General features: G+C 34.5%; 1 protein-coding gene across 1 annotated transcript in view; it reads left to right on the top strand.

Moving 5' to 3' along the window:
* The window catches only part of LOC307185332 (UDP-glucuronosyltransferase 2C1-like), a gene marked incomplete at its 3' end in the record, with an annotated part of 34,429 nt that overhangs the window by 3,411 nt on the left and 13,195 nt on the right, over nt 1-17,823 (top strand). Inside the window, exons 2-3 of the mRNA XM_079919480.1 lie at nt 3,606-3,754; nt 10,372-10,503. Coding sequence (XP_079775606.1) covers nt 3,606-3,754; nt 10,372-10,503 — 281 coding nt within the window. The remainder of the gene's footprint in view (nt 1-3,605; nt 3,755-10,371; nt 10,504-17,823) is intronic.

The following is a 17,823-nucleotide window of genomic DNA, read 5'->3' as shown; positions in this document are numbered from 1 at the left end:
TAATTTTATTGCTTATGCTTTTGGTGTCATATTTTAAAAATTATTGCTAAGACCCATGTCAAGGAGCTTTTCTCCCATGTTTCCTTCTAGGAATTTTATGGTTTTTCAGGTCTTATATTTATGTTTTTAATCCTTTGCAAGTTAATTTTTGTAGCAGAGTAAAATGGGGGTCTAGTTTCATTCTTTTGCATGTGAATATCCAATTTTTTCAGCGAAAATTATTTAAAAGACTGTCTTCCTCCACTATTTCTGGCTGCCTTGTGAAATATTAGTTGACCTTATATGCATGGGCTTATTTCTGGGCTGATCAATGGGTTTGTTTTCATGCCAGTACCATATTGTTTTGATTAGTACAGCTTTAAAATATTGCTTGAAATCAGAAAGTGTGATGCCTCCAGGTTTGTTCTTCTTTATCACAAATGCTTTGGCTATTTGGAGTCTTTTGCACTTCCATATGAATTTTAAAAGTGTTTTCTTTGGTATGTATTTTAACAGAAGTATCTCTAATACCCTATCATTACTAAAAATTAATTTTATTCCTAAAGAATTAAAATTTACCCTTTTGGTTGTGATCTATTATTTTATGTAGCCACTTCCATTTTTCTTTTTTGGATATCTGTTAAAAATTTCCTCTGAGAAATTATTTCTTCAACAACTCACAAACAATATGAGTGCTTCTAATGAAGTATGCTGCCCAGGAATATGCCATATATTTGAAAAAGGCATATGACTTAATCAAGGTCGACATGTTGCACTGAGGATTTTTCTGGGCACTCTGTGACAGAAACAGGTGCTTATATCTCTAGACTTGACCCTAAAACAAAAATAAATGTGGACAGAAACTGCTGTACCCATCACTTACCCAAAGTCACAGTCCAAGCTGCAAAAGGCAAAACCGAAAAAAGATAACTTAAAATCTCATCCTAGTGACATTTTCTGAGCCATGGATCAAGCAGTGACTGATCTATAGGTGTATTGAAGTTATTTGTTTACCTCTGGTTCCAGCAATTTTGTACTCAGTTTTGGAAGCTCTTTTATAGTGAGACATAAGTTATAGGACACAACTCTGTCTCTGATTCCTTGCTAGCTCTTGGCACCTTAGAACATTCTTTTGGGGAATATATCAATAATCTGAGAAAGAATAATAAAGTCTTGGTAAATAGAAGAAAAAAATTTCTTTTACTCTCATAAATTTTAAAATGCTATTAGATATAGATTATCATTCAGTATCAATTTAGTATCTCCATTATAAAATGTATTCCAAGTATATTTTTCAAATTTCAAAACTGTAACTCATAACTTATACAATTATAAATTGAATCATGTCATAGATATGTTCAAATAATTGAGGAGAAAACAAGTAAGAAGGTATCTGGTTCAAACCATATTTTGAGGAAATATTAATATAACATTTTGGGAGACAAAGGAATGTTAAGATAATACTATTGGGTTAGACACAAAAATGGTCAATGTCTAATAGGGCAATAAAATCATAATTTAGGGGATGATATTTTCTACCAGACAGAAATATACACACCAACTTTTTAACTTCACAGTGTCTGAACAAAAAAGTCCAAAATAAATCAATAATAACAAAATAAAATGTAGGCACACTTTCCTGAAGATGTAAATAATCCTTTAATCATTCAACAAATGCCCCAGCATTATATCAAATGTGGCATTGCTTTTGGAAATTTGGAAAAGTTTTTCCAAATTTGACATATTTTCTCACAATCTCCTTATTCAGATCAATTATTTTTTTATTTCTCCTACAATATTATCTTCATTTCAATAAGATGCATTAATCACACCAGATTACTAAATCAGTAGTGGAGAATTAACAGGAAAAAGATATCATCTTGATATGAAAGAAAGTGAACCAAACATATGACCCTGCAATTCTACTCCTAGGTTTATAACCAAGAAAAATGAACACATATGTCCACAGAAAACATATACATGAATGCTCAGAGCAGCATTATTCATAGTAGACAAACATGAAAACAACCCAAAAGTTCACCAACTAATGAATGAATAAACAAAATGACGTATATCCTTACAAAAATATCATTCAACAGCAAAAAGTAATGAAATACTGATACATACTACCACGTGGATGACCCATGAAAAACATTATGCTAAATGAAAGAAGGCAGCAAAAAAGACCACATAGTATATGATTTCATTTATATTAAGTTAAATAGGGTTTTTCTGGAATAGGCAAATGAAGCAAAAAGTAGATTAGTGGTTGTCACGAGCTGGGAAGAGGGAGAAATGAAGAATGACTGCCAATGGATACAGGATTTCTTTTGCAAGTAATAAAAATTTTTTTTAATTTAATAATGGTGATGGTTTCACAATGTTATAAATGTACTAAAAACTACTCAATAGTTTATTTAAAAAGAAGAATTGTACGGTATATAAATTATACCTCAATAAAACTGTCATTAAGAAAAGCGTGGGTGTAAAGCATCACACAAAGAGAATAAAATTATACCCATGGCTGATACAAATAAGGCTCCAATATGGGGTCTGTACTGGGTCTGAAACTGGATTTTGAATACTTTTGTCATTACCAGAATAAAACCCCTAAATTACTGAGATTTGCTTGTGATCTCTTACATAGATAGATTGTCCTGGTAAGATCAAAACCCTTATATTTTCTGATCAAAACTTTACCACACTTAGAACATCAAGGAGAATATTCAAAAAGCCATGCAGTGAGAAACCAGATAGCTATAGTTTCCTCCTATCAGTGATATGGAGTACGTATTTCAAAAGGACACCAAAACTCTGTGTAAGGTTTTTATACCACAGTAATTGAATAGAATTCAAAAATGAAGCTGTAGTTCCCAACTAAGTAAAATGATTTAATTCAGAGTCACTAATCTGAGTTCTTATTCTGTTAATGTTCACTTGGTTTCCACTTCAGTTCAAAGGTAACCCTTTTGTACTGTTTACCAGCTAAATATGTCAAAATAGCAAATATTTCATCACCAAATTATTATGCAGTGCTCTCTCTTCACCAAAGAGGACAAAGTCTTGTAAAACAGGAGATATAATTATGTACAGCAAAGGAATAATCACTTTTAAATGTTTATGAAAAGATTTCCATTCCTGATAGGATATAATAAGTATGGAAGCATAGTCCCAAACACCAGAAGAAAAGATGGATACATTTCAAAAGCTGTTTTTAAAAGGTATCAGAGGTTTTGGAGCAATGAGGATGAGATAAATTGGAATTCCAGAAGAGGAGGAGACTCTACCATAGTAGGCTGGGATCACTGGCTGAATTTCTTGTTCATTGCTAGGAGCACATGCTGATTCTGAGCTTGGAGTGGGACTCAGGTATGCTCAAGCAGAAAGAGTCTGTTGGCAGAGAGAAAGCAGCAGGCTTTTGCTTGTTCCATACTTAAATCTGTGTTTGGTTATTCATAATCTCAGTATTGTGTACTCTTGGGGGGCAAAGTCCTATTGATTTCTCATGGGTTGCATAGAACTAATATTGTTTCTTTAAAGATTTTTCTTAGAAAATTCTATCGTAAAACATGTCCCACTTAACATATCAGATTGTTTTCCCTCTATCGTCTTTTATTTTTGTTCAGGAAAACGTACCACATTATGTGAAATTATGGGGAAAGCTGAAATGTGGTTGATTCGAACATACTGGGATTTTGAATTTCCATTCCCTTACTTACCTAATGTTGAATTTGTTGGAGGACTGCACTGCAAGCCTGCAAAGCCCTTACCTAAGGTAATTAAATGTGCTTCTTTTTGCTTCTCTGAGTATTTACCTCCTGGAATCATTTCTAGTTTATTATTTTTTAGTATTTGACCCTCAAACTGAAAACCTGGACACAGGAATTATCCACCTTAGACTATTACATTACCATTAAGTATTTACTACATTATTGTGGTAATCATTAGTGATGCTTATCAAATATGCCACATATTTGACAACAGTAATGTCCCTAGCCCCTGAGTTTAGTGGAATTGTCCAATACTCTCAGGGCAATGAGAATGAACTGAAGTGACAGGTATCACTTCCAGGTCCAACACAATTATCAGGTGCACTTACTCCAGAGTTCTCTTTTCCTTTGTGATGTCTTTGGGCTGTGTTCCAGAGTAGCTACTCTGCCAATCTGAGTCCTGGTTAAAGAATATATATAACAGTTGCAGCTCAATGATGGACATATGACATGAGAAAGAAATAATGTAACAGGGAAGAGCCAAATCTTGACTACATGTTGGATCTGTTTCTTTTACTTTAACCTTTGCTTTCCGCTGCTGTTGTTCACTAAAAGGATACTGTCTATACATAATGGCTTGCCTTGGGGAACCCTACCCCTCTGCCTGAATGTTAAACCAAAGTGCCTTTGTTCAGGCAAACATCCAGACCCTGTCCACCTGTGGATGGCTGCAAGAAAGAAGAAATTAACACATCCCCTCCCCGAGGCTGGCTGTTCCAGGTGATATTTGCAAAACTTACGGCCTTTTTACTTTACTCCCTCATATCCCCCCCACACACTTTGTGCTATAAAAGAAACTGGCATCCAAACCCCGATAAGATGGTTATTTTGAGACTTTAGTCTGCCATCTTCTCAGTTTGCCGGCTTTCTGAATAAAGTCATATTCCTTGCCTCAGCACCTCGTCTTCAGTTCATTGGGCAGTCCTGCAGTGAGCATAGCGAGTTTGGACTTGGTAACAATAAGGTGTTGTTTTAGGCCACTGAGATTTTGGAGCTGAAAGTTATTTTGCATAACCTAGTCTAAAAACTGGACATAGTAGGGAAATTATAATAGTTTGAGAAAAGATCAAATAGAGATTGATGGCCCACCCAAAATCCCGGCATAAGTTCAGTAATGGTGACCTGTTTGGTTTGAATAGAGGAGAGAAATTAGCCTGGAGAGATTATCGGAGGATAGGTTATAAATAAACAAATGGGCAGTACTAAGTATTCTTTACTTCAAATTTAAGGTCAATGAATGATCAATGTATACTTTTTAAGCAGTAACGTGATACAACTTACCCTTTCATAAATATTATCTATTGAATTGTTTGGAATGGAGCAAGATTTAAAGGAGGGAAATGAGCTGAGATAGAAGTGCAATAGTTCCTGCAAGCCATTGTAGAGATCCAAACTACAATATGATAACAATTTTGAGTATAAATGGAGAGGTTTAGGAAGTATTTACAAAGAAAGTCAATAGGATTTTCTGATAGGCTAGAGATTAAGGGAGAGATTTCCAGAATTAATCTTTGGCTTTTTGTTTCTTTGTACATGTCATTTCTTTACATTTCTTTATTTATTTTTTGTACAGGCAATTTAGTAGAGAATATTATCATTTACGAGGAGAAGGAAAGGGGAACAGTTGTGAGGGAAAATGATTTGTTCATATTTGCATATGTTGAATGTGGTACAATGCAGTGTCTAGCAAGCATCTACCAAATACATTGGTTTATCTCAGGGGACAGATTTACATAGTATTTATGGTTTTTTAAATTAATAGACTATTTTTAGAGACACATTCACAGCAAAATGGAGCACAAAGTACAGAGAGTTCCACCTATCTCTTGCCCCCTCCCATGCACAGCTTCCCCAACCATCAATATCCCACACTCCTGCAGCACATTTGTTACATTTTATGAACCAACATTCACATTAATCTCAACCAATGTCCACTGCATACAAAAATGTTAACTCTTTGTGTTGTACATTCTATATTTTGATAAATACGTAATGACATGTATCTACCCGTATACTGTCATACAGACTCTCCACTGTCCTAAAAATTCCCTGTGCTCCACTTCTTCATCCTTCCCTGTCCCTAAATCTCTGGAAATCACCTTTTTTTTTTACTTTCTCCATAGATTTGCCTTTTCCATAAGCAGTAGTCTCACATTAGTAGTCAAGGAATAAGAACTCATGACTTTTTACTGGCTGCATTTTGTGAGCATTACATCACCCAGAGTGAAAAACAGAACTTGGGGTGGATCAAAATACTATAAACTAGATGCCTAAGGCTTCTGTGAAGAGGGGTTATTCCTGAAAACCTGACCATTGACATTAGAGAAATAGATGAAAGTATAGAATAAAGACATAAAGACAAGTATACTTTTTTAAAAAATTGAACTTTTAAAAAATATTTTATTATTTTTTTTTACTAGGGTATACTTGCTTTACAATGTTGTGTTAGTTTCTACTGTACAGTGAAGTGGAGTTCCCTGTGCTATACAGCAAGTTCTCACTAGTTATCTATTTTTTACATATTAGTGTATATATGTCAATCCCAATCTCCCTATTTATCCCACCCCCTTTTCCTCCCTGGTTGTCCATACATTTGTTCTCTACATCTGTGTTCTATTTCTACCATGCAAACAAGTTCATCTGTACCATTTTTCTAGATTCCACATACATGTGTTAATGTGTGATATTTTTCTCTTTCTGATTTAACTTCACTCTGTATGACAGTCTCTAGGTCCATCCACATTTCTACAAATGACCCAGTTTCATTCCTTTTTATGGCTAAGTAATATTCCATTGTCTATATGTACCACATCTTCTTTATCTATTCATCTGTCGATGGGCATTTAGGTTGCTTCCATTACCTGGCTATTGTAAATGGTGCCACAAAGAACATTGGGATACATGTGTCTTTTTGAATTTTAGTTTTCTCTGGGTTTATGCCCAGTAGTGGGATTGCTGGGTCATATGGTAATTCTATTTTTAGCTTTTTAAGGAACCTCCATAGTGTTCTCCATAGTGGTTGTATCAATTTACATTCTCACCAACAGTGCAAGAGGGTTCCCTTTTCTCCACATCCTCTCCAGCATTTATTGTTTGTAGATTTTTTGATGATGGCCATTCTGACTGGTCTGAGGTGATACATCATTGAAATTTTGATTTGCGTTTCTCTAATAATTAGTGATGTTGAGTAGCTTTTCATGTGTTTTTTGGCCATCTGTATATCTTCTTTGGATAAATGTCTATTTAGGTCTTCTGCCCATTTTTGGATTGGGTTGTTTGTTTTTTTGATATTGAGCTGCATGAGCTGTTTGTATATTTTGGAGATTAATCCTTTGTTGATTCATTTACAAATATTTTCTTCCATTCTGAGGGTTGTCTTTTTGTCGTTTTATGGTTTCCCTTGCTGTGCAAAAGCTTTTAAGTTTCATTAGGTCTCATTTGTTTATTTTTGTTTTTATTTCCATTACTCTAAAAGGTGGGTCAAAAAGATCTTGCTGTGATTTATGTCAAAGAGTGTTCTGCCTATGTTTTCTTCTAAGAGTTTTATGTTGTCCGGTCTTACATTTAGGTCTTTAATCCATTTTGAGTTTATTTTTGTGTATGGTGTAAGGGAGTGTTCTAATTTTATTCTTTTATGTGTAGCTGTCCAGTTTTCTCAGCACCACTTATTGAAGAGGCTGTCTTTTCTCCATTGTATATTCTTGCCTCTTATGTCATAGATTAGTTGACCATAGGTGCGTGGGTTTATCTCTGGGCTTTATATCCTGTTCCATTGATCTATATTTCTGTTTTTGTGCCAGTATCTTTGGAACATGGTCTTTTCTTCTTAAACTTTAGCCGCATCTACTGAAGAAATACAGGGAGAATCACAGTTAATCATGTATGTGTGTTCTTATAACTCTCAGCACAACAATCCTCTAGTGAATGTGACCCAACTAGGGATCTGCAGTAAGACTCAGACTTTCATCTCTTTCTTGTAAGGAAGACGTACGAAAACGTTGGGGAGAGGAGTGAAAAATTTCCCTCGCACTACAACATGATAAAAATGTCAGTTTGATTTTGAATGCCACAACATAAGTTTGTGGAATTACAGAATTTGTTTTTCGTGCATCTCAGGGCAACAGAATGTATTAATCATACTCTCAGTTCATTCCACTCCATAATCAGCCCATGGCAAACATCTCTTTTGATTAATTTTTCTTACATTTTTTCTTTATCTTCTTCTCTTCCATTACCCCACAACCAGTGGGCACCCAGTCAAATGAATTTAATGTTTATCATCTTATTTCAATTTAAACAGATAACTGTGTATCCTTAAACTATATGTAGAAATGATTTGAGTTGTTTAATTATATAAATGATGTTATGCTATAATTCACATTTTCTCATTCTTATTAGTATATATAATTTTTTTCATATGTATCCAAGTTTCAATTTGTAAATTCATTTCATTCATTCTGACTGTAGCAGAGAATTTTGGTATCAGGAATGCTTAGGGGGTTACATCTTCCACATTTTACCTAGACCTTGATTATTATTCTATTTTCTAATACGGGTCAGTTTCACAGAGGTAAAGGGATATCACACTGATGAATTTTATTTGTAATCTCCATTTATAGCAAAGTTGAACATTGTTTCAGAAACTTATCAATTATCCTTATTTTCCCTTTGTGAAACTCATATATTTTGTATATTTTTTGGATAATCTTTTTTTTCCAAGTAATATCAATTCTTTCCATCACTTAGAATAGGTATAAATCCTTGATCTAGCCATTGCAAATATCTTCTCCTATGAGTCCATATATTTGTTAATATTTTCTCTAATTACCTTTTTTAAACATAAAGTACCAAATTTGATGTAATCAAATCCATCTTTTTATACATTATGATTTGTACTTTTAAAAATCTCATTTAAAATACTTTTCTCTTTACTAAGGTTAAAAAGACATTCTCCTATATTTTATTGTTAAATGTATAATATTCTATTTTAACATGATACATTTAATCCATTCAGATTTTTAAAATTAATACATGATAGGAGGTAAATATTCACCTCCCTTTTTTGTCTGAATAATGAACATATTATTGTACCACCAGTTAATAAACCATCCACTTAGTGTGATATTTTCTCACTGATTATCCCAATGAATTATATCATCTTATCATACAGGAGGGTTTCACATACTCATGGTTCTCTTTCTGGCCTCACTACTTTATTCTATTGTTGACTTTGTTAGCAGGTCAGTAGATTTCATTTTGTATTGTTTATTATTATCGGATTGAAATAGTCTCCAGTACTCCTTTTTCTTTTTCAAAGTTTATTCATTATTTATGAGAATATGATGATATAATTGAAAATAAATTTGAAGTGATTGATAGCTTTACATATTATATCAATCCATCTATAAATACAGTGTAACAGTTAATTTTATACATCAATTTACCTGGGCCAGGTACCCAGATATTTAGCCAAACATCACTCTGGAAGTTTTTGTGAGGATATTTTTTTGATGACATAAACATTTAAATATGTGGACCTTGAGTAAACAAATTGCCCTCCATTATGTGGCTGAGGCTCATCCAATTAGTTGAAGACCTGAATAGAACAAAAGACTGAACACTCCCAAGAAAAATAAGAATTCTACCAGTAGACAGCCTTCAGACTTGAACTAGAGCAATGGCTCCTATCTGAGTCTCCAGCCTTATGGCCTATTCTGCAGATTAAACTTTCCAAACTCCATAATCATGTGAGTTAATTCCTTAATATAAATTTCTTCCTTGTCTTTCCACTTTAAGTCTTACACATTTTTATCTTCTCTTATTTGGTTGAATTAGTTTTGCTACTAGTTCAGCATAGGATGAAAAGATTTTTTTTTTTACTTCATTATAATTAGATATGATATTTTTATTTTTAATGGAAAGCCATATATTTCTACTATATTACTGTTAACCTCAGAGTATTCATTATAGTTCTTTCTGCATGTCTTATATGGTCAGGAATTTATATGTCTACCTCATTTCTAAATGTGTTTGTGGAAGCTTATACGAAGAGAAAATGTAACCAAAATAAAAGAAAATTGAAATTTAGAAAACAGAAAAAAGTAAATATACAAAAAATATGTCATTATACTGACTGTGATTCAGCAGAAAAATGAATGATAATCTTATTAGCATCCAAAACTAAATATAAAGTGAAGCACCAGAACTATTTAACTTAAACTAGAAATTTGGCTCTGCCAGCTACTGCTGCGTAGACTTGGACAAATTACTTAACCTTACTGAGATAGCTTTCTCATATGTAAATGTATACATATCTCTTAAGATTCCTGTATATCTAAGTTAAATCAGACATGTAAAGAGCTCTGTAATTGGGAGAAGATAACATGTAGTCAATAATTTGTAAACACACACACACACTACCCTCTATCATGCTGAAGGGAACCTCCATTTAAATCATTTTTAATTTGCTTAATAACCAGTGATTTCAGGTTATATTTTGTACACTGAAATGGTTAACATACGAAAAAACAGAAGTGTTCTAAGAATTCAGACATATTGAGAAAAGTGTGTGACATTCTTGTAAATATCAACTTTCATATAACAAAGACTATTTCCCTCACAGGAGTTAGAAAAGTTTGTTCAAAGCTCTGGAAAACATGGAGTTGTGGTGTTTACTCTGGGGTCAATGATCAAAAACCTCACAGAAGAAAAGTCTAATGTGATTGCATCAGCCCTTGCCCAGATTCCTCAGAAGGTCAGATAATCTTACTTTTTCAGTAACAGCTTCTTTAAATTCCATGAAGATATCCTTAAAAGTGTGCTTAAAAACGTAGGAAAAGTTATTGGTATTGTTAGTGTCAATTTAACTGAACTGTAAAGAAAAAATACTAAATGGTAAAACAGGATATTTGATTCTTATCTTGCTTTAAACCTGACATTACTAACAGGAAAACATATTGCACAATTTTCTTTAAATAGTGACCTAAAACTTAATCATTCACTACTGTCAAACAATCAGTCAGCTTTGTGTCTAGGTTTTAAGGCTTCCATGTAATCTAACATTGTTTTTTGGTGTTTATTGAGTTTTTTGGTTTGTTTCTTCATTTTTTAATCTGAGACATATACACAAGTTACAACTACCTTGATGGAGAATAAAGGAATAGATATTCAAAAATACAGCCTTAATTCACTGGATGCCTTAGGACTATATTTCCTTATAATTAATGGATTTATGCCAGGCCATGGTTGAGCCTGGAATTGACAACTTAGATTCCTGGAATACTCCTAAATAGATACTCTTCATTTTAAACAGTTAAAATCTTTAATAATACAGTACAAGATTTATGCAGTTCACTCCTTGAAGTTCCCCAAAATTATAACTTTTTATTTATACCATTCTAGGTTATAACTGAGTGGCACTGTTTTTAAACCACCATGAACACTTTTTTCCCCTACATTTAGTTAAAATAGAAAATTGCATGTAAATTTAAGTTACAAATGCTCACGATAATTATTGTATTCATAACCAAATTACTTTCAATAATTGTTTTGTGGAAGCAGCACCCATCTAAATATTTAATCTAAATTCCATCTTCATAAAAATATTAAACTTTCAATTGCATTAAAATACAATGTTTAGGGGTGAAACCAGGGTAGACTAGGAAGCACTAAGACCTGTCTCTCTATCTAAACAAAATTGTACTAGCAAAAACTGTCTGAAGTAACTATATTGGAACTCTGGACTCTAACTGAGCACTTGCAACTCGCAGTGGAAAAACTGAGCGGGAACTGTGGTTAATTTTAGTCAATGTCATTCCTTTAGAATAGCAGCATCTTCAAAGTCTTCATCACTCTGTCCCATGGCAGCCAACATACCTGCATTCCTGGTGTAATTTGGTGGAACCAGTAGACAATAAGACCTTATCCTCCAAATACTGTGGTTCTGCATTCTAATTGCTGATTACTGCCCATGGTCATTGAGGTATATGCACAGAAGCTGGGCCCAGTTGTTTCAACATTCATTAGAAGAAGCAACTTCCAGGGGTTTTAAAGGATAAGTTTTTTTTTTTTTCTTTTTTCTCCATTTGGGAGCCAGGCATTAGAGAATTAGACATTTTAAAAAAACAACCTCACAAATAGTGGAATTTACAAAATTATGTGCATGTCCAGAGAAAAACACTGGCTCATAAAATACCTGAGAAGACCTAAAACTTTAACCTCACCCTGATTTCTAGCAAAGAGAAACACTTCAACAACAGCAACAACAAAATCAAACTCTAACAAGGGGCAAATCTGATGTCTGAAGATAGAACATTATAAAAAGCAAATGTACAATACTCGAAAAATATCACAAGGCATACAAAGATAGATGAAAGTATGGCCCAATCAAAGAAACAAAATAAACTGAGAGAAACCATTCTTGAGGGAGCCTGGATTTTGGAATTACTAGAAAAAGCCTTTAAAACCACATTTTTAAAGATGTACAAAGAACTAAGGGAAGACAATGACAAAGAGAAGAAAATGATGGAGGAACAAAAGGAAATATTGATAATGAGAAAGAAATTATTTTTAAAAAGAATCAAAAAGAAATTCCAGAGGTTAAAAATTACAATAACTATAATGAAAAGTTCACCTCAGGGGTTCAAAACCAGATATGAGCAGGCAAAATCATCAGCAAACTTGAAGAAAGGATATTTGAAATTATCGAGTTCAAGGAAGAAAAATGAATGAAGAAAAATGAACAAAGCCTAAGGGACTTGTGGGACACCATCCTGTGAATGAGCATACACATTGTGGGAGTCCCAGAAAGAGAGAAATGGGCAGAATGGGCGGAAAGAATATTTAAAGAAATAATGGCTTAACATAGTCCCAATTTAATAAAATACATAAATTTACAAATCCAAGAAGCTTAGTGAACTTCAAGTTGGATAAACTCAAAGACACCTACACCAAGACACATTATATTCAAGTTGGTGAAAAACAAAGATAATGAGTGACTATTGAAAGAAACAAGGGAAAGAATTCATCACCTAAAAGATATCTTCAATAAAGTGATCAGCCAATTTCTCATCAGAAACACTGGAGGCCAAAAGGCAGTGGATTGATAAATTCAAAGTGCTGAAATACAAACTTGTTAACTGAGAGTTTTATATCAGGCAAAATGTCCTTCAATAATGAAGTAGAGACTTCCCTGGTGGTCCAGTATTTAAGACTCCACCCTCCCAATGCGAGGGCCATGGGTTTGATCCCTGGTGGGGAACTAAGATTCCACATGCCACACAATGTGGCCTTAAAAAAATTTTTTTAAAGAGTAGAAATTAAGACATTCCCAGATAAACAAAAGTTGAGGGACATCATTAACTCTAGACTTTCCCTGTAAAAAATGCAAAAGGGAATACTTCTTGTTGAAATGAAAGGTTGCTAAACAGTAACACAAAACCATAAGAAGAAATAAAGATCTGCAGTGAGGTAAAATTGCACTAAAGGCAATAATAAAAACTAGTATTATTGTTATTTTTGTTGTACTCCATTTATTAAAATTTTTTCTTGGGCTTCCCTGGTGGCGCAGTGGTTGAGAGTCTGCCTGCCGATGCAGGGGACACGGGTTCATGTCCCAGTCTGGGAAGATCCCACATGCTGTGGAGTGGCTGGGCCTGTGAGCCATGGCCACTGAACCTGTGCATCCGGAGCCTGTGCTCCACAACAGGAGAGGCCACAACAGTGGGAGGCCCGTGTAACACACACAAAAAAAAAAAATTTTTCAATGATTAAAATAAAAATTTATAAAAACAATTATTGATCTATGTAATTAGGAACAGTATGTATATGTATGTAATTTATGTCATCAATTATAGAGAGATGGATGGATCTATAAAGGAGCACATGTTTTTATGCTATTGCAGTTAACCATCAATAGGTCAAAGAATAAGTTACAAAAGTAATATGAAAATATTTGTTTAAATGAATGAAAACACAAGAGACCAAAGCAAGAGATGCAGAGAAAGCAGAGTTCAGAGAGAAATTTATAGCTGCAAGTACCTACATTGAAAAAGAATAATGATCTAAAATCAATTACCTAATCTTATATTTTAAAGAACTATAAAAAGAGGACAAACTAAACCAAAAGCTAGCAGAAGGAAAGAACTAATAAAGACTAGAGCAGAGATAAACAAAACAAACAAACAAAAAACAGAGAAAATCAATAAAACCAAAGGCTGGTTCTCTGAAAAAGTCAGGGAAATTATCAAAACTTTAGCTAGATTCGCAAAGAGGAAAAATCGAGTATATGCAAATAATTAAAATCAGAAATGAACCTAGGGAGATTACTAATGGCTGTACAGAGATTAAAATATTATCAGAGGATATGATGGAGCTGTGTCCAAGATGGAAGAGTAGGAAAACCCCAATCTCACCTCTTCTCACAGGCACACAAAAATAGCTCTGATTTGCAGAGCAACTACTGATGAGAAAAAGAAGATGAGCAGAAAAGATCTTCTACAACTAAAGATATAAAGAAGGAACCACAATGAGCCAGATAGGAGTGATGGAGAAGCAGTATGGTTAAGAGAAAAGAACAAAGAACCAAAATAAGAACAAAATAATGCCATTTGCAGCAACATGGTTGGACCTGGAGATTGGCATACTGAGTGAAGTGAGTCAGAGAAAGACAAATATATGATATCGTTTACATGTGGAATCTAAAAAAAGGCTTCAAGTTACCTTATCTATTGGCTTGGCCAAAAAGTTCTTTTGGGTTTTTCATACAATGTTATGGAAAAACCCAAAAGAACTTTTTGGCCAACCCAATACAAAACTGAAATAGAGTTACAGATGTAGAAAATAAACTTATGGTTACAGGGGGGTAAGAGTGGGGGAGGGATAAATTGGAAGACTGAGACTGACACATATACACTACTATATACAAAATAGATAACTAATAAGGACCTACTGCATAACACATGGAATCCTACTCAATACTCTGTAATGGCCTATATGAAAAAAGAATCTTAAAAAGAATGGATATATGTATATGCATAACAGATTCACTTTGCTGTACACATGAAACTAACACAACATTGTAAATCAACTATACCCCAATAAAAATTAAAATAAAATAAAACAAAAGTCATCTATAAAAAAAAAGATTCGTATTTCCAAGTGAGCAAATTAGCAGAGGTTGTTTCCAAGATGTGAACAGTTTGAGCCAAACATTGGGCTCCCCAGCACACATCTCCCGCACCAGGAAGTCAAGCCTTCAGAACACTGGCTTTGAAGGTGAGTGGGGATTACTTTCAGAAGAGCCAAGGGCTCATAGTACTCAACATACAGCACAGAAGATCCCAAGAAGCCCAAATTGGAGCTGCCCTACAGCATGTAGCTCTCATTACTAGAAGAGAGTGCAGTGCTTGGACACATAGGATGTCTCCTGCAAAAGGTCACTTCTCCAATGTCAGGCAATGTAACCAACCTACCAGATATACATTAAAAAAAATCAGCAAATTAGATGAAATAAGGTGACAGAGGAATATGTTCCAAATGAAGCAACAATATGAAACCCTAAAAAAAGAACTAAGTGAAGTGCATATAACAATCTACTTGATAGTGCAATGTAATGACTGTAAAGATGTTCAAAGAACTCAGGAGAAGATTAGATGAACAAAGTGAGAAGTTAGAAGTTTTTAACAAAGAGTTAGAAAATATAAAGAAGAATAAAATGGAGATGAATAATACAAAAAATGAAATGAAAAATATACTAGAAGGAATCAATAGCAGATTAGACGATACAGAGAAAGAGAGCAGTGAGCTGAAAGATAAAGTACTGGAAAACACTGAAGCTGAACAGAAAAAAAAAAAAAAAAAAGATGGAGAGCTATACCATGTTCTTGGATTGGAAGAATCAACATTGTGAAAATGACTATACTAGACAAAGCAATCTATAGATTCAATGAAATCCTTATCAAGCTATCAATGGCATTTTTCACAGACCTAGAACAAAAAAATTTCACAATTTGTATGGAAACACAAAAGACCCTGAATAGCTAAAGCAATCTTGAGAAAGAAACACAGCTGGAGAAGTCAGGCTCCTGGACTTTAGACTATACTACAGAGCTACAGTAATGAAGACAGTATGGTACTGGCACAAAAACAAATATAGATCAATGGAACAGGATAGAAAGCCCAGAGGTAAACCCACGCACATATGGTCACCTTATCTTTTTTTTTTTCCAGTATGCAGGCCTCTCACTGTTGTGGCCTCTCCTGTTGCGGAGCACAGGCTCCGGACGCGCAGGCCCAGTGGCCATGGCTCACGGGCCCAGCCGCTCCGCGGCACGCGGGATCCTCCAGGACCAGGGCACGAACCCGTGTCCCCTGCATAGGCAGGCGGACTCTCAACCACTGCGCCACCAGGGAAGCCCCTCGTCACCTTATCTTTGATAAAAGAGGTAAGAACATACAATAGGGGAAAGACAGCCTCTTCAATAAGTGGTGCTGGGAAAACTGGACAGCTACATGTAAAAGAATGAAATTAGAACACTCCCTAACACCATACACAAAATTAAACTCAAAATGAATTAAAGACCTAAATGTAAGGCCAGACACTATAAAACTCTTAGAGGAAAACATAGGCACAGCACTCTATGATATAAATCACAGCAAGATGGTTTTTGACCCACCTCCTAGAGAAATGGAAATAAAAATAAACAAATGGGACCTAATGAAACTTAAAATCTTTTGCACAGCAAAGGAAACCATAAACAAGATGAAAAGACAACCTTCAGTCTGGAAGAAAATATTTGTATTTGAAGAAACTGACAAAGGATTAATCTCCAAAATTTACAAGCAGCTCATGCAGCTCAATATCAAAAAAACAAAAAACCCAATCCAAAATGGGCAGAAGACCTAAATAGACATTTCTCCAAAGATATAAAGATGGCTAACAAACACATGAAAAGATGCTCAACATCACTAATCATTAGAGAAATGCAAATCAAAACTACAATGAGATGTCACCTCACACAGGTCAGAATGACCATCATCAAAAAATCTACAAACAATAAATGCTGGAGAGGGTGTGGAGAAAAGGGAACCCTCTTGCACTGTTGGTGGGAATGTAAATTGATACAGCCACTATGGAGAACAGTATGGAAGTTCCTTAAAAAACTAAAAATAGAATTACCATATGACCCAGCAATCCCACTACTGGGCATATACCCAAAGGAAACCATAATTCAAAAAGATACATGCACCCCACTGTTCATTGCAGCACTATTTACAATAGTCAGGTCATGGAAGCAACCTAAATGCCCATCGACAGATTAATGGATAAAGAAGATGTTGTACACATATACAGTGGAATATTACTCAGCCATAAAAAGTAAAGAAATTGAGTTATTTGTAGTGAGGTGGATGGACCTAGAGACTGTCATACAGAGTGAAGTGAGTCAGAAAGAGAAAAACTAATGTTGTATATTAAAGCATAAATGTGGAACCTAGAAAAATGGTACAGATGAACCAGTTTGCAGGGCAGCAATAGAGACACAGACGTAGAGAACAAATGTATGGACACCAAGTGGAGAAAGTGGTGGAGGGGAGTGGTGTGATGAATTGAGATTGACATATATACACTAATATGTATAAAATGGATAACTAATGAGAACCTGCTGTATAAAAAAATAAATTAAATTAAATACAAAACTTCAAAAAAAAAGAAGAGTCATGGACCACAATGTTCATTGCACCTCTGTTTACAATAGCCAGGACATGGAAACAACCTAAGTGTCCATCGACAGATGAATGGATAAAGAAGATGTGGCACATATATACATAAAAAGAAACAAAATTGAGTTATTTGTAGTGAGGTGGATGGACCTAGAGTCTGTCCTACAGAGTGAAGTAAGTCAGAAAGAGAAAAACAAATACCATATGCTAACATATATATGGAATCTAAAAAAAGAAAAAATGGTTTTGAAGAACCTAAGAGCAGGACAGGAATAAAGACGCAGATGTAGAGAATGGACTTGAGGACATGGGGAGGAGGAAAGGTAAGCTGGGACGAAGTGAGAGAGTGGCATGG

This window comes from Stenella coeruleoalba (genome assembly GCF_951394435.1).
Source record: "Stenella coeruleoalba genome assembly, chromosome: 4".
Taxonomy (NCBI): Eukaryota; Metazoa; Chordata; class Mammalia; order Artiodactyla; family Delphinidae; genus Stenella; species Stenella coeruleoalba.
Note: the sequence above shows the minus strand (reverse complement) of the source record. Positions and strands in the feature narration are given on the sequence as shown.